A 20,761-nucleotide genomic window follows, 5' to 3' on the forward strand; every position below is an offset into this window, starting at 1 on the left:
ATTGAAATTAACAACAAAACACTCAAAAACATTAACCACAACCAACGATTAAACACATAGAATGAGACGGACCAACTTGAAATTGCTCTTCCTTCAGCTTCGATCTCTACTTGAACTTGAGTTAATGTTGGGATTCCATCAAAATAAATCACAATCCACCTTATCACAATTACAAAAGGTAAAAAATAAACAAAATTCAATTTATTATAATTTAAAATAAAATGTTGTATAATCACCCAAAAAATGAGTAAAAGAGAATGTTGGAAAAAAAATTGAAAGAGGAGGAAGTGACTTTCGTTTCTTTTTTCTTTTTTAATTTTTGAGCTCCATTTACTTGATATGTTAATTATATATCAAATGAGGATTAATATAGATCTTTTACAATTATTAAGTGAGGTAAATGATATTTCTACAACTTCAAATGTACCAAATGATATTAGGAGAAATCTCAAGGGAGGTTTCTGATATTTTATCCCTTCGCTAAACCATAGAAGGGTTTTTTTTTTTTTTTTTTTTTCATATTAGTGGTATAAAAGGCAAATCAAATAATACATTGGTGTTAAATTAGGTGATATTTTTCCCAAATGTATTGCTCGCTTCACAATTACTAGTCCCAATCAACTTTCTATTTTCCAACAATTTTTTTATTACACATGTATCGTACTATAAAAAATGTTACAGTAATTATTTCAAATAATAATAATCTCCTATCCAAACATACTCCACAACACGTAGTACTAAAGGCACGCCACTCATTCTTTTGTTTTTTTTTTTCTACTCAAGGGGTATTCGGATTTCGGGTATGCTGGACCCGACTAATTTTCTTGAGACCCGAGAGAAGAGGCCCCATCCCCTCGAATTGGTAACCACTGAAACTCGATTCATAGTGGAGAAGAATGGACAACGGGATCTTAGGAGGTTTTCGTGATCAACCAGGCTGCCTAGGAGGGCTGGCACGCCACTCATTTACATGGCTGATTTTTTATGTTTCCGTCCAAATTTCATGACATTCAAAGCACAAGGGGTAAAATTTACATGTTTTCAAACCATAGCGTGGCCAGTTGAGCGTTCGTTGAGTCACAAACCACAGGAGACTTTTGATATTTAACCCTAAAGTTTAGGACTCAGTTGATAATTCTTAGATACTTTAAGCGAGAAAAGATCTCCGGAATTTTAGCATACCTTGAAAGTCCCTCCGCCCGAGAGAGCTGAAAAATTCTCACAAATGGCGTTCACCATTACACACACCAGCCATCTCTTCGCCAACCCTTCATACCATCCTGCAATCCATTTTCCAGAATTGCCCCTCAAACAACGCAAGATTACACGTCATCACTGCTTGCCTCCAAAATCACAACCGTCTGAAGATGTACCCTCAACTGCCGACCACGACCGCCGGCAGCAGAAGCTTCTCCAAGCCGTGGCTGAGTCGAATGAGGAGCAGCTCCCTGGAGTCAGAACATTCGAGAACGACTCGGCGCGGCTTACCCTCGTTGGCGCTGTTGACTTCCAGCAAGCCGTCACTGCTGCCGCTGCTGATGGCGGCCGAGCAGCCAACGAACACATTATCGCCGGCTTGCCAACCATGGTCATAGAGACCGTCTTCCCAGGACGGCCTGATGACTGCAGCACTCTTTCCACTAGGCTGGTGAGCAGCAATATTACATTCTGACCCATTTTGTTATTTGCCATAATTTGTTTGTTTGTATGCCTCAACTGAAAACCTGTATTTGATTTCATAGTATTTGAGAACAATAAATAAACGTTGACAAAGGTTAAAACTCGAAAATTAGCTAAGAATATTGAAATTTGAATTGAGGGGCAATCAAATATATTGAGACTGTTTAAAGTTGATCATGACAAGTATAGAGTGAAGGACAACTTTGGGCCATGACAACTAAAATTGGATGGAGGGGATACATTTTCTGTGTAGATTGGATGGTAAATTTTTTACAGAATTACTACAAAAGTTGGTTTAGATGCCCTTCACAATAAATGTCCCAAAATTAAACCTTTACACTTAGCTAATTAGGCTGCTAAACATGTGGCTTTCACTAGTAGTCCCTTAAATGACTAAGAGCCTTTGGCTAAAAGCTAAGAACTACTCTCATTTTTATTTGCGCCCCCCTAAAAGGTGCTTTTGAATGGTTTTGGCAACATAAATAGAATTTGAGGTAGTCACTTTGGCTTTTAGTTCGACTTATTGTGATTATTATTTGGATTCGTCCTAGAAAACGTAATTGTAACTTGTAATGTAGAGTTTACGAAGGGAAGTAAATATGAACATGTGGTACCATGTAATGAACATGCACCGTTTTGCTGCATTAGAGTATGCAAATTTCTGTAAATGTACATAGGTATATGCATTTAAATGTTGTAGTGCAAATTTCAGAAAATTGTGGGTCCAGCTGGGTGCTATGAGGTTGGGGACCCGGAGAAAGTTAATTTGATGCATTATTTTACATGAATCATCAATGCTTTTGGTGTAATATCTTTTTAAATTTTAGCCAACATAAATATGTTTCTGAGTTATATAAGGTTATATTTGTAGGAGCTTGTATATATATATATATATGTATCAGAGATGTGAGGACAAATATGTGTGCAAATTATCTTCTTGACAATTTATGCAACAAATATATATATATATATATAGCTTTAATTGATGTTGTGTCTCCTGTGAGTTACGAGGTAGCTAGAGGATTTAACATATTTGGAGAAGATTGTGCTAAATGACACATACTTTGATAATGATATAGATCAAATGCTAATAGCTATGGATGAGCAATTTATTGTTAATGCCAGCGTGGCATGTGTCTTTAACTATCTTGATGAAGACACTGAGATGCATGATATTTTCTGGTGGTCTTCATTGTCACATAGAGGTTCTTGGCAATCCAATCATGACCATTTCTTTTTTGAAATTCTTATAGAGTAGTTGTGCATTCATTTGTTCTGTGAAAGGCACATCACATCTTATGCTGCTCTTCTTTCTGAAGTATAGAGCTTTTATAATCCATCTAGAGCCTTTTTTGGGAGATATGCCCTTCAGAGACTTATTTTGTTTCCCCTTGCTGGTGCTCAATTTTCTTTGTTCTTATCTGAGGGGAATGTTGGATGAGATGGAATTTGAACTTTTTATTTGAATTATTTTTATGTTAGAAAAGAATGTTAAATGATGAAAGTAGAGATACAAGTAAAAGGAATACAAACTTAGAGCCCCCTTTCAATCCCTTTGCAAATGTATGACTAACATACTTGGAAATAATCATATGCAGCTGCCGATAATAGAGGAAAGAAAAACTTTAATGAATAGCACATCTTGGGGGTATGATAGAGATAAATGGCAAAAATCCACTAAGGTTTATAGGAGATGTGGGAAGGTTGTGTCGAATGCCCAAGCATTGATTTGGCATGCTTTTGACGACAAGGAACCAACTTGGGAGTTGGTTTGAATTCTATGGAGTTTGTTTTCTAATTTTCACTAGCAGGGATATTTTAGTAATTTGGATTAGTTGCAGGAATTTTATGTTTATGGTAATTTTCTGTTTAGTAATTATTTTTGGTAATTAGTATTTTAGTTGTTATGGGGAATAAGAAAGTTTAGCTTTCGAGCTTTCTACTAGAATTCTATTCTAGTTAGGAGTCCTAATTAGGATTGGAATTAGCTTTGTTCTAGTAGCTATAAATAACCACATCTCCACAAAGAGAAGCCAGTTTTTTGGTCATTAATAAAATTTTCCTGCAGACTTAACGACTTCCTTAGGGCTGTGTGATGCATCCCAACTTTAGGTGTGAGGCCTAAAGATTCCTAGGAGTGATTGCTAGAATTACCAATCAGTTTTCACCTTCTTAAGCATATTCTGCCATCCTATTCCAAGCTGCTATTATAAGTTTGGTGACATTCCATATCTAAGCTTTTCTACAAAGCTGTTGTGCCTACCAAGTTTTTGTGCTGCGTCAGGGTACTTTGAACTTTTAAAATGCTACTATTCCATTTGTTACAAATAGACCAAATAATTCTGTCCATGCAACACGTGTATTTCTGCACTGCCAAATTTAAGCTTCATATGGTACTTGGGTAAACCCAACTTTTGCTGAACCTTTACTATAAGAAGCTTCTATGTAATTGTACAAATTGAACAGTACAAAGTTAGAATATGCTTTAGCTATGAGGGGTATGGTTTTGGTTGTATGAGACTGCTAATGTGCATCGCTAATATGTATCATTAAGTCACAGAAGAATAAAATGAATCTCTTGCAATAATAGAGTTCTAGTTTCCAGTATTTAGATTGATCTACATTCATGGATAACTTGATAACTTGATAAGCATATCCCGTGTTATGAAATGATAGCTCAAACATGGTTTTGACGTGGTTCTTGCAATTTGTTGTATATTTTTAGTTGCTTTCTTTTCTGCATTCCATTTTAGTGTTCTCCCTTCATAAGCATGGAACAAGGCATAAGAGTAAACATGGTTTCTCAGTCTCACATCAGTTTAGACACTTCTCCCTTATACAGGTTTCACTTTTCATTGTCCTGTTCCTTTATTTATGATGTTTTCAACCTTTTACCTCCTTTTATGCTCAAACCTTCTCTTTCTAGTCATTAAATGAGACTTAATCTAATATTTGGCATTTCTGTCATCATTATTGAATTATTTGACTTTATTGTTTTCCATATAGATAAACTGAGCATTTTATTTTCATGGGACTTTTGCTGAATCCATCGTTATTGTAGTTTTTACCGGCTAGCAAAGTAAAAGAGAAGGCTAAGAAACTCAAAGCTACCCTTAGTGAAGATATTCTTTCTAGCACTACGTCGGCGAACATACTTGCCATGACATTTAGACAGGTGGTACTGCAACAGCTTTGGAGCTTTGAGCTTGTGGCATTTAGATGTGGAACTGAAAGAAATATCGATGATTTTGGAAATCTGAGAGAGGTCAGATTAACCTTTTTCCTTTCTTTCTTTTTTAATCTTTTTCCTGCTGTGTACAACCCAAAAAGAAATAATTGAGCTACTACTTTGTTCTTTCGAATTAATGCATCTGATATCTGCTTCTTGCATGGGTCTGCTCTTTCTTTGTGTCTGTCCAACAGGTGCCACATGACACTGATGGACTGAGTTCTTACTTTCCTACCAGCAGGTACTTGCAACTTTTACCATCAGCTCTTCAGAAGAACATATTCTTTCTGTGCTTGCTGAAGTTATTTGCTCTTCTGCACTTGAAAGTATTGAAAGTCATACAGTGGGCCAATCATTTGGTAGAGCATCTGCAAAGTTTATTCAATGGTTTCACAAACCTAAAAGATATGTATCCAAAGACTCATCCATTATTCTACATAAGCTACTTGATAACGAGATAGCTGCCAATGCAAAAATTCTGCTGGACAAGTTTAGCTCAAGAAGGGTGAAATCTATGGGAATTAAGTCAAAATATAGTTGGTGGACATTGTCTTCGGACCCTGAATTGGAGAAGTTTAATGGCCCTGAATTTACTGCTGGGCTTAATGAACATATACCTTCATATCGGCTGCAAATAGATGCTGGCAAATTCAAAGATGTGAAAATTGAAGGGGGGAATTTGTTCGCCACGAATATTTGGGAAATTCTCTTGACTCATTGCCAAATGGTAAACTATTCCTATTTTTGTGGACTTCCAACTATTTTATGTCTATTATACTTGACCAAAAGGGTAAGAAAGGCCAATACTTTGTGGCTGTCATTGCCTCCTATTGTGTTACTAATGGTTCAGTCGAATGGGAAATTTCTAAGGTTTTGCCCCTCACTTGGAAGATACATCTGATTGAACTTGCATATCATTCTAAATGGCAAGTTGGTATGGGTTCATTTTTTATTTTTTATTTTTGCAATGAACAGTGTGAAAGATATTATACACTTCTAACTTTTCCTGAAATCTTAGATGTTGTAGTAGCTGTAATGTCTGTCCTTGCAGTTGTCCAGTTGCATGGCTATGAGGTAGTTTTGGTCTTTCATTTAATGACATTTAGAGTTGCTTGACTGCTTGGTCTTATCCTGAGAGTTGTCTTTTGAGATACAAATTGTCATAATTTTCTTTTTCTTTTCCTTTTTTTGGGGGGGGGGGGGGAGGGGAGGGGGGAGGTGCAGATAAAGGCGGGACGGAGTTTGAGATTGTGGTTTGAAATTGAGAGTATCAATTCCTGGTGTAAATGGTTTCTTCTCTCTCTCTCTCTCTCTCTTTGTATGTGTGTCTGTGTCTCTCTCTCTTAGCATGGACAATAGAATTTTAACTGATTCTCTGAAATATCACAGTTGGGAATGCTTCTGCCGGTCAGTCCTTTTTTTTTTTTCCCTGAATATGGAAAAGAAATTCAGCCTTTTTTTTTTTCAACATACAGCCATAGATAGAACATGTTGCATATGTTTGCCATTCATTTGAAAAAGATAAAACTATTAGTGGAGATTACATAAAGGTAGCACAAAAACTATTAGTGGAGATTACATAAAGGTAGCACAGGGCTTCTTTGTATGTTTTTGGGTGAGAAGAGTGACATAAGCTTGCACTGGTTTAATCACCTTCACTCTAGATATGCCTTATCACAAAGCTATGTGATTAGTATCATGGTCTACGAGGAACCATGAAATCTAAGGAATTCTTTTTATATTGATTAAATTTGCAGGTTTGTTTGGCAGACATTCTTGATATTTATTATCAAGATGACTTCACTTTGCCAGCTAAACAATTGTCGTGTGATGCAATGATGAACCTCTCCAACTTGCCCACAAATAAGGTATTTGGTGCTATTCGATTTAATTTTTATTGCTCAAGTCCAAGGCTTGACGGGCAATTAGACGGCGCACTTTACCGTGTAGGGACTGGAAATATGAGCTGAAGTGCTAAGATTTCTTGGCAGTTGACTTGTTCAAGTAGCTCAAAAGACAGTAACTATAGCCAATCAATTCTTCTCATTAGCAACCTCAGTTAGGACCTAATTTGATTATGCTGTTGCTGAAATGGACATGAAAAACTGCAAGTATAGGCATGCTTGTATTGTTTTTCGCTTATGTATGTAGTTGCTAATTTTGTACTTTTGTGTCTTCATTGGCTGGACAGATGTTAAGGACTAAGGAACGGGGAGGGTAAGAGATTTGTGTATTCAAGGACAACAACCAAGCTGGATTGAAAAAAAAAAAGTCAATGAAATCACCTTGGATACAGAGTGACTAAAAAAGAAAATTTGCTTCAGAAACAAATTATTTTTTAGAGATTAATGTATCCTTAAAATGGTGAATATGCATGATCTTCTAAAGTTCAGCATGATAGGATTTTTGTGTTGACTTGAAAATATAACTGATAAATAAGATGTTAAATCAAGCTGCTTTCTGCTTGAGCTACTCAAGTAGGATGGCCTTTTGGAGCTATTGTGATTTATTGTTAGTATCTGCCGGAAAATATTTCATAAGTTAGTAAATTGAAGAACATAAATCTTGGATGACAATATAACTTTAACTAAGCATGAAAGACGCAAGAGGGAGGAAAGTGATTCAGCTGTTATACTTTTTTTTTTGGGTGCTATCTCTAGCTCTGTTTGTGCCTCTGCTTGCTGTGAGCTTGCTTCACGTGGTGCTACTGAGGAGTTTGTGGTTATGCACTTGATAAATTAGCAGATTTGGGTGTATTGCTGGGGACTTTTGTCAGTTATTGTTGGCAATTAATTATCCATAAGCTTAAGCATAAATTCTCATAAGTGATTAATTCTAGTGGCATATATAATTAATATGAATTAAAATTTCAGGCTCTTACTAACATTCTCTTCCTCTCTTCCATTGTCATGCTTTGACTGTTGGATTGGAACGAGGCATAATGAATTTTCATTTATTTTGTGTGTATTGATGATATTGAGCTATCTACCTTTTCTTTTTACAGAGCGGCAGTTCTTTGCTTAAAATTTTGTCAGCCACCCTCGCAGGTGGCCTATTGCTTGTTATGATAAGCATTCTAAGTCAACTTTACCTGCCTAATCTGACTCGCTGGAGGAAGTACCATAAAGATCACTCAGTTCAGTCATCTTGCATTAGATGTATTGAACCCGAATCTTTGGGGCTTACCCAGGTTTGTGCAAGATGCACTACTATTTCTGCTTTTGTTGCTCTTGTTCTGTCTATTTTACTCTGATTGTTACTGGGTTTTGAGGCATTGGGATTCTGAAGCTTGTGTATCAGCTCAATTCTCTGTGTATAAAATAGTTATTTTTAGGTTACATTTGATTTTGAGTGTCTCCATCCAGAAAATATTACTGGTTTATTTTATTGAAATCTGATATGTTTCTTAAGTGCATAAATATATGCATATATGTACATTTGGGTGTGTGCGTATGTGTGGAGGGCAAATTGATGCAAACTGATTTCTTGCTAGTTATGCCAGAGTTTGGTTATTCCTCTGGACTAGTAGATTATGATTTTGGCATAATTTTCATTGTTGTGAATTTTAAGTTATTCTGCTCCTTCAACTGCAAATCTCTTGTAGATTCAATAGATACCATTTCTGTAAGCCATGGACATAATCTAAGAGAGATTTGGAATTAATTTATATGCATTTTGCAATTCTAAACTACTATTCTTGACTGATGTTCTCATGCTATGTCATTTTTTTGTGATAATTTATTAGTTCAATTTTACGCAACAGTTACAAATCAGTCTCGTCTCTGATATTGATAAACATGTGCTAGTTGTTGAGGTTGCCATCCCGGAATGACCGTGATGATAATGATTGCTTAAGTTCATTTACTTTTTAAACATGTTAATTCAAAACATCTTCAATATGTTGAACTGATTTTCATGTGCTGATAAGACTCTGATTACAATCTTGCTTATTGAATCCTTGGTTGATATTGACTGAGGCTTGAGTAGTCTAATTGCAAGAAGAAAAAGTACATCTCAACCTGAATTTTAGAACTTATGTGAAACAAATAAAATTTTCATCTAATTTTGAAGTTTCAGTATTTCTTCCAAATACAGGGAACATCTATTTTGCCAAATTCAAGTATGAAAGGACCAATAGCTGACCTTTGCTGTGCTAGTTCAAATGAAAAACTTAGAAAGAAAAATTGGCAGTTAATGAATAAAGATTTTGTATTTTAATGTATAGGTGTAAGCAAATGAAATTTTCTCCACAATCCTGCAAGAATTTTTTATGCAAGAATTATGTGTGATTAACTTATTAGACGAACCAAATAAAAATTAATCCTCTTCATCCTTTTTCTTTCCGCTTATCATTATTCACAGCCTACCTCAGGGGATGGATCTCCTGCCTTTTCCAGCATCCACCTCATTCTCAGTTCATCTCATGACGGCATTAGGCTGCTACAATGCATAAACTTATAAATGGACTGATAGAACCAGCTCTTCTGGTGAGGCCTATGATGAGATATGCCGGTAAAGTATACCATTCTCCACTTAAGGTGTTGGGAGACTTATATGGACTACAATTGGAGATCTAATGTGACTTGGTTAGATTATACTGTTTATGTGGTGTGACATACTAGAACTACTCCTTTCCTCCCAAATTGATGTGTTAACCTTTTAGTCCAACCAAAGGCAATTTCCAATTTCCGTAGATGGAAATTTAAATCCAATTCTGTCGATTACTCCACCTCTTCAATTGCATGGTGGGCCCATGTACTTGCAATATCTTAGACTACTTAATGCATAGGCAACTTTGTCTAACTAAGTCTGATCAAACTATGATATTGACATAATGATTTAATAGATTTATAAGGGTCTAAGATGGTGGGAACTGTTAACAGGTATCTTGGGAGGAAAATATCTAGTCACCTTATTATGAGTGACCAACTAGTATTTATAGGAGTACAAACCTAACCAACTATTTACAAGAATACCCTTACTAATATTATCTACAAGAATACTGATATTCTCCTAACACTCCCCCTCAAGTTAGAGTATATATATCATAAGCACCAAACTTGTTACAAATGTATTTCACCCTAGAACCCCCTAAACTCTTGGTAAACAAATCAGCCAACTGATCTACAGACGGTATATGAGATGTCTTGATGATTCCGTCAAGCAATTTCTCTCGAATGAAGTGACAATCAACTTCAATATGTTTTGTCCTTTCATGAAACACTGGATTAGACGCAATATGGACAGCTGCCTGATTATCACACACTAAATTCATAGGCTGTTTATGCTCAAATCCAATTTCAAGTAACATGCTCTTCAACCAAACCAACTCACACAGTGTGAGCCATAGTGCGGTATTTATATTCTGCACTTGATCTGGAGACAACTGTTTGTTTTTTACTCTTCCACGACACTAAATTACCACCAACAAACACACGATATCCTGTGGTCGATCTTCAATCTGAGGCAGAACCAGCCCAATCTGCATCACTATATCCTTCAATATCAGTGTGTCCATGATTTTGATATAGCAACCCTTTTCCATGAGCACTCTTAAGATACCTGAGAATTCGTATAACAGCATTCCAATGACTAGTACGAGAGGTATCAAGAAATTGACTCACAACACTCACTGCAAACGAAATGTCAGGTCTCGTTACAGTGAGATAATTTAATTTACCCACAAGTCTTCGATATTGCCTAGGATAATCAAGTAATGTACCTTGATCTCATAATAATTTCACATTGGGATCCATAGGAGCATCCACAGGTCGGCAACCTAACATCCTAACTTCACTCAACATATCGAGTACATATTTTCTTTGACATGAATAAATCCCATATTTAGACCGAACTACCTCAATACCCAAAAAATACTGTAGACGACGTAAATCCTTTGTCTGAAAGTTTGCCTGCAGATTGGATTTAAGTTTCTGAATCCCCACAACATCATCACCTGTAATCGCAATAACATCCACATAAATAACTAATAAAATTTTACCATCATTAGAATGCCGATAAAATACAGAGTGATCTACTCCATATTTTGTCAGACCGAACTCTATGACAACACTACTAAACCGATCAAACCAAGCCCTCGGAGACTGTTTCAATCCATACAAGGATTTTTTCAAACGACAAATCAACCGCGGATTCTTCTCCTGAACAACAAATCGAGGAGGTTGTTCCATATATACCTCCTCTTCCAAATCTCCATGCAAAAATGCATTTTTCACATCCAACTGATGCAATGGCCAATTATAAGTATCTGCCAAAGAGATAAGAAGACGAACAGAGGCAATCTTTGCAACAGGAGAAAACGTTTCGAAGTAGTCGATTCCATACACCTGAGCAAATCCTTTAGCTACCAGACGAGCCTTCAATCTATCAATAGAACCATTAGGTTGTACTTTTATAGTGTACACCCATTTACAACCAATAACCGGCTTACCAGAAGGAGGAAGAACAAGATTCCAAGTACCATTTTTTTTCAAAGCAAGCATCTCTTCTTGCATAGCTAATCTCCAACCAGGATCATTGAGAGCATGGGTAATAGACTTAGGAATGGACATCGAATCAAGGGAAGCAACAAAAGAAGAATATGATAGAGAGAGACGAGAATAAGAGATAAAATTAGAAATAGAATGAGAAGTATAATGTCTCTTACCTTTACATAAAACAATAGGAAGATCTGACTCACAGGAGGGCGTCATACCTGGATTTGAAGATTGAGAGTTAATTGGTGAAGTGCGTAGCATATCAGGAGCGTTCTCAACCATTGAACGACGAGAATAAACTTGAAGATTAGGACGAGATAATCGAGTTGTGAAATCTGGTGAACTAGATAACTCAGGTAATAAAGGTAAAGGGACTGACAAAACAGGAGAAGGAAAAGAGGAACACTGGTTTAACTCACAAGACATACCTTGCTTCATAAAATAAGGAATGGATTCAAAAAAAGTAACATCAGCACAAGTGAAAAAACGATTTAAAACTGGACTGTAACATCTATACCCTTTTTGCGCTCATGCGTATCATAAGAAAATACACTTAATGGCAGGAGAATCTAATTTATCTATCCCGGGACCAAGCTGATGAACAAAACACACGCATCAAAAAATACGAGGAGGTAATTTAAACACAGATTCATGAGGAAAAAGGATGGAGTGAGGTAATTGGCCTCCAAGAATATTAGATGGCATGCGATTAATTAAATAACATGCAATTAGAACTGCATCACTCAAAAATTGTTTGGGCACATTCATGTGCAACATAAGTGTCTGAGCAATTTCGATTAGATGTCCAATTTTTCTTTCAGCAACTCCATTCTGTTGTGGAGTGTGAGGACGGGGACTGATGAATAATATCGGACTTAGTCATGAAGGTATTAAAAGGAGTGAAAAAATATTCTTTCGCATTATCACTGCGAAGTATACGTAAAGGCACATCAAATTGATTCTTTATTTTTGTAACAAATGCATAAAAAATGGAATATAGTTCTGAACGATCTTTCATTAAATAAAGCCATGTAATTCTTGAAAAATCATCAACAAAGATTACAAAATATTTAAAACCTAACTTTGAAGTGACTCGACTAGGACCCCAAACATCAGAATGAACTAGCATAAAGGGTTCAGAAACCCGTTTATTGACTCTAGGAGCAAAAGAAACACGATGATGTTTTCCTAACTGACAAGATTTACATTCTAACGAAGACAACGGACTCAAAGTAGGAACCAACTTTTTCAAATTTTGTAAGACGGATGATCCAAACGACAATGAATTTCAAGAGGAGAAACAGTAGCAAGACATGCAATCGGACCATTAAAGTTGAGAAAATAAAGACCATTATACTCATGCCCTCCATCAATCGTCTTCTTTGTCTTCAAATCCTGAATGACAACAAAATCAGGAGAAAAAGTAACTGAATACCGTAGAGATTTAGTGAGCTTACCAACAAACATTAGATTAAAAGGCAAAGTGGGTACGTAAAGAACAGAAGACAGCGAAAGAGATGGGTTAACTTCTACAGTGCCTAGTCCTTTAACTTTAGTGGTAGATCCATCAGCTAAAGTAACATGAGGAAAGGAAGTAGACTCTTGAAAATTAGAAAAATTTTTAGAGGTACCTGACATATGATTAGTAGCCCCGGAGTCAATAATCCATGAGTCATTACCTTTTTGTGCTAAAGAAGCAGAGGAAAGAGATACGTGATTTGTAGTTTGGTACTGTAGGAATTTAACATAATCTTCCTCGGATATAGTAACAGTCTTCTAGGACCCATGTGCTGAAGAATTTGATTCAACTTGGTCAGTGGTAACCCCATTAGCAAAACTTTTAATCATAGCAAATAGTACTTCAAACAGAACAACAATCAGAATTAGCGATGAACAGTGCTCCGTGAACAGTATGCGTGAACAGTGCCACGGTGAACAGTACGCGATGAACAATATGCGTGAATAGTACCGCGTGAACAGTGTCGCGTCAAGACTTTTGCTAGATGTTTAATCCTAACCCTAGGACCTTAGCACTTCACCCCTCCCACGTTTTAGCTCTGATACCATGTTAACATGGTATCTTGGGAGGAAAACATCTAGTCACCGTATTATGAGTGACCAACTAGTATTTATAGGAGTACAAACCTAACCAACTATTTACAAGAATACCCTTACTAATATTATTTACAAGAATACTGATATTCTCCTAACAGGAACATTGGGGAAGTGACTATCTTCGATATGAATTTTGCTTGACTCCTTTCATAAATATTTTGATTATAGCTTTCAAGCTTAAGATGCATTTTGCTTTGCCCCTTTATGAACATTAATTCAGTTTTACACATACTGATTTGCTATTGAGATTCCGTCATATTTGCAAGTAGTTCTGTACATTACATGGACCATCGATCTCAATGCTGGTATAGGGACTTTATTTTAGAAAATCACCTTTATGATTATGTTACAGAGCTTCCTGATGTGTCTTCTTTAAAGTGGTAATCTTGAATTCAGAAGATTAGTGCAAGGTTGATTTTAAACGATTTAATGGTGTCCCTGTAATATTTATAAAACTTTGGGAGTGGTTAGGATAAACTAGCACTATTTTATGCAGTAAGACTTCGTTTGAAAATTTAATGAGGTTGGGCGAAAAAAAGAAAAAAAGCAAGAAATAAATAAGGAGGGGAATAAAAATGAAGTGCTTATTTGAAACATTTGAAATTTGGAGTGCTCTGGTGAAATTTACCGATTTTTTTTTTCTGGCAACATTGTCGGAAGACAAAAGTGGAAGACAGTGAAGCTGGATTTAAATCAATGCTTTGGTTTATGTTTCATTTTCCTTGTGTTTTTGTATTTCCTATTTATGGTGTTGAATGGCATGTATGCCTATATAAAATTTTCCTTTATGATTATGTCATTACTATTCAGAAAAATATTGCGTTCTGTAATCCATGTGAAAACCTTTGGAAGATAGAACTTGTATTGCTATGCACGATTGTAGTTAGCATCTGCTTGATTTAGATAAATTAGAGTCTGCCAATTGGAGTCTGCCAATTGGCTTTTGACAAGCTTGACTTTTTCAGGAAACTGTATGTGTGATTGCTTGATAAAGTATTTATCAGTTAGATTTTCTTATTAATGTTTAAATTGCTGCATTTGGCTTTCTGGAACATTGGAATCTGTGGTTCTTGTGTTTTAATTGTTTAATTCAGCATTTCCTTTTTTGTAGTTGGAAGCTTGCTGCATTGCAGTAATCAGAAAACTTAAGGACTCTTTTGGTTGGCCTGGAGAAATAATAACAAAAGCTGGTCATTGTGCATGGACTGGAGAGCTGCCATTGTACCTTAAGAGGATGGTTGAAATTGACTCCAAGACGTCAGATGTTTTATCCACAGTGACATTGCCAGGAGAACGAATTGAAGAGATGAAAGGATCTGTTCAAGATATTGCAAGTTATCAGGTTTTTTGGTTAACTAGATCTTGCATTTTCTTATAAACTTAGCTTCTTCTCAATTTTGGCCATTAATGGTATGGTTATGAGCTGGGAAAAAAATTAAATAAATGAGTAGATTTATGGAGGAGGTATGTGAATGTAACGTTGCACTAGGAAGACCAACAATCTGCGACTTACAAGCTAGAAAAATTTATGGCCAGGCATTTATTTATTTCTCATTTGCATATGTATATTCAACTCCATACTACGAGCGCGATTTGGGAGTGTGGTTATCTGGATTGAAGTGCTTTTCTTGTAGAAAAGTTCAAAAAAAGTGTTTTGTAACTGCGCATAAAAACTTTTGTGTTAGGTAGTTCAGTTTAGAAATACTATCTGGATGATGGTCAAATTTGGGGCTTCTGGGTTTGAGAAGAACTTCCTGCAAAGCTACCACACTTTGAAGCAGCCTCCAAAGCTCTTTTAATCTGTTCAACCGAATGATGCTTTTTCGCCTTCAAAATGAACTTTTCTCAGACATGAACTATAAGTTAGATTTCCTTACGTGTGCTATGCAAGTAGAAACTTTCTATAATCTTTAACTGCTTTAGTAGTAGAAAGGTAGAAAACTTTCTTTCAAACTGTATCTATTATGTTTATGGTACCATGAAATGTTTTTTTTTTTTTACCTCGGTTATATTTGCATATTTTGACTAGATGTGTGCTATACTTAAATGATGGTTAATATCCAAAGCTGCTTGTTAGCTACGTAACTGGCCCCTGACCCCCTTCTCTAGTGGGCCTCTCATCTCATATGAAATTACAGCTCGTGCATAATAGGACTCTTTCGTTCCTTAACTCTTCATTTACATCAAACTATCAAGGAAGCTTTTAGGATATGCTTTTAGCACAAGTTAACATATAAGTATTGACTCTCTAGGATTGCATGCAGTTGCAGGATTTCTACTGCAGCTGTATGGGCTTCCAATATGAGCATGGTAGTTTATTAGTTCTTTTTTTTTTAAAAAAAATTTACTTAATGTTGGAAGGTGTTAGCTATAGTAATCAAGAATTTGTTCATGAGCTTAATGTTGGAAGGTGTTAGCTATAGTAATCAAGAATTTCTTCTCTCTTACTGATGTCTTTGGTTAAGTAGGTTGTTTTGTCTACTGAAGGGGAAGTTGTTGGATTCCAACCAAGAAGCCGTATGGCTGTCAATCACTGGGCATCAAACCCCTTAACAAAGGAGTTGTATGCCAGAAGAAATCTTTCTCCTGGTAAAGGCTGAAAGTTTGTACTACTCGATATTTTTTATGTTGCCTATTACTAGGTGGCTGTTTATTTTGGCATGTATTTGTTGCAGGCTTTTTAGAACCTGGTTTGAAGATCCATCATCCTAGTGACGTTGTGCTATTGGAGTTACTAATGTCGGCAAATCCTGAGCCACATTTTGCATTGGTTAGACCAGCAGGCATTTGACGAATGGTTGATGGACAGCAGACCGTATATTTTGCTTGTAGTTTGTTTCGTTGGGATTAAGTTGAGCGGAAAATTTTGGTATATTGATGGTTAGACATTCCCTCATTGGTATTATGGTTTTGCTCTTTTGACCTTGCAATTTCAAGTTTGTCTGGGAAAGTTTTTTTATAACATCTTCATCATTCCTGTTTGAAGAAATTCATCGAAGTAAAACAGAAGGAAGTGGTCTAATCGGTCTTCTTGTGCCACTTTTGCCGCTTTTTTCCTTTCCTTTTGACAGTTTTGACTTTACTCCTTTTAATTCGTACCTTAGTTTGACTGGCCCTTCTGAATAATTTCTGAAGTGTATTCAACAAATAAAAGAGAAATGTGAAAAGGTAAAAGGAACCGTATAGAAGCAGGCACATGGCAGCTCACATGTACGGAGGATAAAGGAAAGATTTTCAAAAAAGCAAGTGTTGATGTGTCCATTACAGGCATTGCCGGTTTGAAAATGTCGATGGGCCCAAGGACCATGAAACGTATTGCGGAAGGTGGCAATGTATAGGGGTGCAATGGAATTGATGTAAATAAAATGGCTCTAGGATTAAAACATCGTAAGTATTTTTACGAAGTTATTTGTAAGTGTTTTTACATTGACAAGGAACATTGGCTAATTCAATGAGAGAAGGGGGAAAAAAGAAGATAATAAAATGGCAAAGAAAGGGGAGAAAGCAGGAAAAATGAGGAAAAAGGAATAGTTTAAAAGAAAAGGAAAAAATTGTTCAATAATAATGGTAGTGTTGTTCAAAGTTCAAACACTAATTCAAGGGAGGAAAAGCGTATTACTATAGTTTAGGGGGCAAATTGCAACTAGGTATATAGTTGGTCATGATTTTATTGCATTTAACCCCAACAATTAAGTTAGACATAGTGTATTCTGATGCAAAAACTTCAATTATTATGAGCACTGGTTATAACACACCAAATGGAGTGTGGTAATAATAAAAAGTTATGATAAAAAATTAGTTTAAATGTCAGGCGGACAAAGGTACTTGAAAATAGTTTCACACGAGTGCTTAATAAATAGTTGGCAGTTTGTTTTACTGTAATCAATTTTGTTTCCAAAACTTTTAATAAATGAAAATTAAAGAATAGGAAACATTGGATAGATATATGGCTTTGCAAAAATTTTGATATAATTATTGTGTATACGAATTCAAATTCATTTGCTTACTAATGAATTTGAATTTACGTCTAATTGAATTAATTATAAATAGGTAGTAGAAATCTATCCATTTAATTGGTTTTATTCAGTTACCCATTTGAAACTAATAACATCGCATATCCATTTGGATTAGCATGGTGAAGAAGAGAACAATAAAAAGTAGAAAAATATCAAGGGGAAGTGCTGCATGAATAGAGAATGTAGAAGGGAAGGGTAATAATGTTGTGCTTTGCTAACAAATAACAAATAGTAATTCTATTATTATTATATTAAAGGTAAATCCGCCAACCGCACACATAATTTAGGTATTCACGCAAAATTTTAGAAATAGCTTTATTCAGGCAGATATATGCTCCAACTGCAGACAAAAATGGTCTATTACACCAAAATTATTTCTATTATTAAACAAATTCAACTCACATACATGTATAAGTGATATTTATGGAATAAACAATTAAGGGATATTATTACACTCCCATTTTTTCGCTTCACTCCCCCATGTAAAGTAATTTTTTTAATGTTAGTAAACTTCGTTGGACTTAATTTGTAATATAAACCTTAGAGTCTTTTGGAGTTTTGTATAGTTTTGCAAACGTTAGGAATGGCTGTATGAATATGTCAGAACCTATAGGAGGTTTCTACAATTATGTCTAATTTTATAATTAGCCAAAGCAAAAGGCAAGCAAATGCATGTACTATTTTACTTCAAGTAATAGTAAGTTTAAATCAAGTAACAGTAAGTTTTTATACATAAATAGTAATTCTTGCTGATAACATGGTAAATTTGATTAATAATCAAGATTTACTGATTTATGGGACACATGTGCTATTTTACTTTAAAACTTATCTCAAACTGGTATTAGGAAGTTTATTTGAAATAACGATAAGTTGTTTGATCAATGATTAAAACTTAGTACCTTAGTAAGTACTTATAATATACTCGTATAACACATGATTATAGGTATAATTTAAATTTTTTTTGTACTTACATATTTTAAAATACTATGAAAAATAGTATGAACTAAACTTACTCTCCAAAAAGTAAATTTCGGATATAGAGTAGTAATTTATTTTTTAAAAAAATTAAGTTCCATATTTATTCCAATTTACGCGTGAAGATACATCGATCGGTGCTCTCTGGATGCGTCCAAACTCCAGTGAATGTCTTTAAACTAAATTCTAATTAACGTAGAATCCAAAATTAAAAAATACTACTCGTATAAAAACACATCAATATAATTTCGCTAATAGCAATTGAATTTGAAGTTTTAAAATATGCGTAATTAGTAATTTAGTTTAAAAGTATAATTAGTATGAAGAGTATAATTGGCATAAAGAAGTGTATTCAATAAGTCAATATCGTAAACCTCCCCTGAGGTTTTTTTTTCATTTCACCTAACACCTCTAAAGTTTTAAAAATATCACTCACCTACCTTACTTTTGTTGTTTGTGTAGCAAGATTTTTAAATATCCTAGCTACCCTAGCTCGCTAGATAGAAATATTTGTAAACCACTCTGTTCATTTGAAAAAAACTATCATCATTTACATGGTATTTCTTTTGTATTACTACTACATCATAATGCTATACAATCATGGATAAAATTGTAAATTTGAAAAGTAAAAATGATATTTGAAAACAAATACACTTGCATAGTCATACCTAATTTGATCACAATCACAAAACCTACAAGAAAAACAAAATTCTATTTATTATAATTTAGAAATACATTATTGCATAGTTATCCATTATTCCAGGTTCAAGTGCATAGCAGTTTGTGTTGATATTTGCAAGTTTAATTGTATATATGAATTTACCACATATATAAAGACATACATATGTATATATATAATTATATATTTTGAAAATGTATGTATGTATACACATTGTAAAAAAAAGTAAGAAATTTAGAGAAAGAAAGAAAGATTTAAAATTTAAATATGAGGGTAATATTTGATAATTCTTCACTTTTGATATTGGCATATTAAACTGCTATCACGAAACATGAAATTATACTCAGGGTAGTCCAATGATATTTCGGATAACGTCATCCGAGGTTCTATGAAGTTATCCCATTCACAATATATTTATATAAAGATAAACATATCCATATATCTATATATATGTATAAATGTATATTTTTAAAATGTATGTATGTATACACGTTTTAAAAAAAGTAGGAAATTTAGATGTAAATTAAAAAAATTTAAAATTTAAATATGAGGATATTATTGGAGAATTTTTCACCATTGATATTGGCATATTAAACTACTGTCACGAGAAGCGGAATTATACTCAGTGGAGTCCAATGATATTTCAAAAATATCACTCATCCAAGCTCGTAAAAAGTTATCCCATTCACAAAAATATATATATAGACATACATGCTAGGATATATACAAATATATATGTTTGAAGCATCTATTTCGGCCGCCAATTCCAAAACGAATACCCTTTTCGCGGTAATTCTTGTCCGATTTCGCGAACCTTCATTTTATATGCGTACAGTGTTTAGCTTCTCCATCAAGCTTGGCACCTTTTCAATTCCCTTAGTTTCGTTCGCGACCCTCTGCCTTTGGCAGTTGATTATTTTAGGCACTCTACCTTTCCCATTTACGCTTTCAAATCCCCATAACTTTTCGTATGGCCCTTCCACTCAACTTCAACACCAAACGGCTCTTCAAGTTCCAGGTCACAAAATACCGTTACACGTGCCCATCCAAGACACATTCACTATCATCTGTGGCCACAATCGCTTAGTCATTCTTTTCCCCTACCTTTCCTATGAGGACCCGTAAAATTTTCTTATTTTTTATTAGTTTATTTTATTTCTTCACATGCATTTTCTTCACTATACTATACTATATTAATTGCTAGAGATTTTTATAAGTGAATATAGTTTTTAAATCAATTTTTTTAGTATAAGTTAGTTCATGTTACTTTTGAAGTGTATTATGGACGTGGGACCCGCTAGTGCGGTAAATGCGATAAAATTTTGTCGATTAGATGAAGTTTTGCATCAAGGGATATTATTTATGAGGTGTTAAGGGATAATTAGAGGTTAGCTAGATAGTTTAACCATTGGAAGACAAGAGGATGAGACTAAAACCCTAGGACGCCATTTGTCACGAAACCATTGCAAGTTGGACTTTGACCAACCTTTCTTCACCTTTACTAAAAATCAAATTTTGACCAAAAATCTCTTCATTTTCTTGTCTTGCTTGGCCGAAACTTTTAAGGAGA

General features: G+C 34.9%; 1 protein-coding gene across 4 annotated transcripts; it reads left to right on the forward strand.

Moving 5' to 3' along the window:
- The first annotated feature begins 772 nt into the window (after nucleotides 1-772).
- On the forward strand, nucleotides 773-16,543 carry LOC113723528 (uncharacterized). Of its 4 annotated transcripts, XM_072050737.1 has the most exons (9): nucleotides 775-1,648; nucleotides 4,742-4,945; nucleotides 5,104-5,150; nucleotides 5,237-5,636; nucleotides 6,667-6,777; nucleotides 7,914-8,099; nucleotides 14,633-14,863; nucleotides 15,990-16,110; nucleotides 16,197-16,543. In XM_072050737.1, the coding sequence occupies exons 1-9, from the start codon at nucleotides 1,226-1,228 to the stop codon at nucleotides 16,310-16,312; spliced, it is 1,839 nt and encodes a 612-aa protein (XP_071906838.1). In that variant the 5' UTR covers nucleotides 775-1,225; the 3' UTR covers nucleotides 16,313-16,543. The 4 variants fall into 4 exon arrangements, with proteins under 4 accessions (XP_071906839.1, XP_071906838.1, XP_027102389.2 ...); XM_072050738.1 differs by having other exon boundaries at nucleotides 773-1,648; nucleotides 5,148-5,636; nucleotides 16,009-16,110; XM_027246588.2 differs by having other exon boundaries at nucleotides 5,148-5,636.
- The last annotated feature ends 4,218 nt before the right edge of the window (nucleotides 16,544-20,761 follow it).

This window comes from Coffea arabica, chromosome 5c (genome assembly GCF_036785885.1).
Source record: "Coffea arabica cultivar ET-39 chromosome 5c, Coffea Arabica ET-39 HiFi, whole genome shotgun sequence".
NCBI lineage: Eukaryota > Viridiplantae > Streptophyta > Magnoliopsida > Gentianales > Rubiaceae > Coffea > Coffea arabica.

Bases quoted from the DNA above. Each gene is read 5' to 3' on its own strand.
- LOC113723528 (XM_027246588.2), top strand. From the start codon at position 1,226: ATGGCGTTCACCATTACACACACCAGCCATCTCTTCGCCAACCCTTCA. The intron at 4,946-5,147 runs GTCAGATTAACC...CTTTCCTACCAG, and splicing joins ATTTTGGAAATCTGAGAGAG to CAGGTACTTGCAACTTTTAC. The intron at 6,778-7,913 runs GTATTTGGTGCT...TTCTTTTTACAG, and splicing joins CCAACTTGCCCACAAATAAG to AGCGGCAGTTCTTTGCTTAA.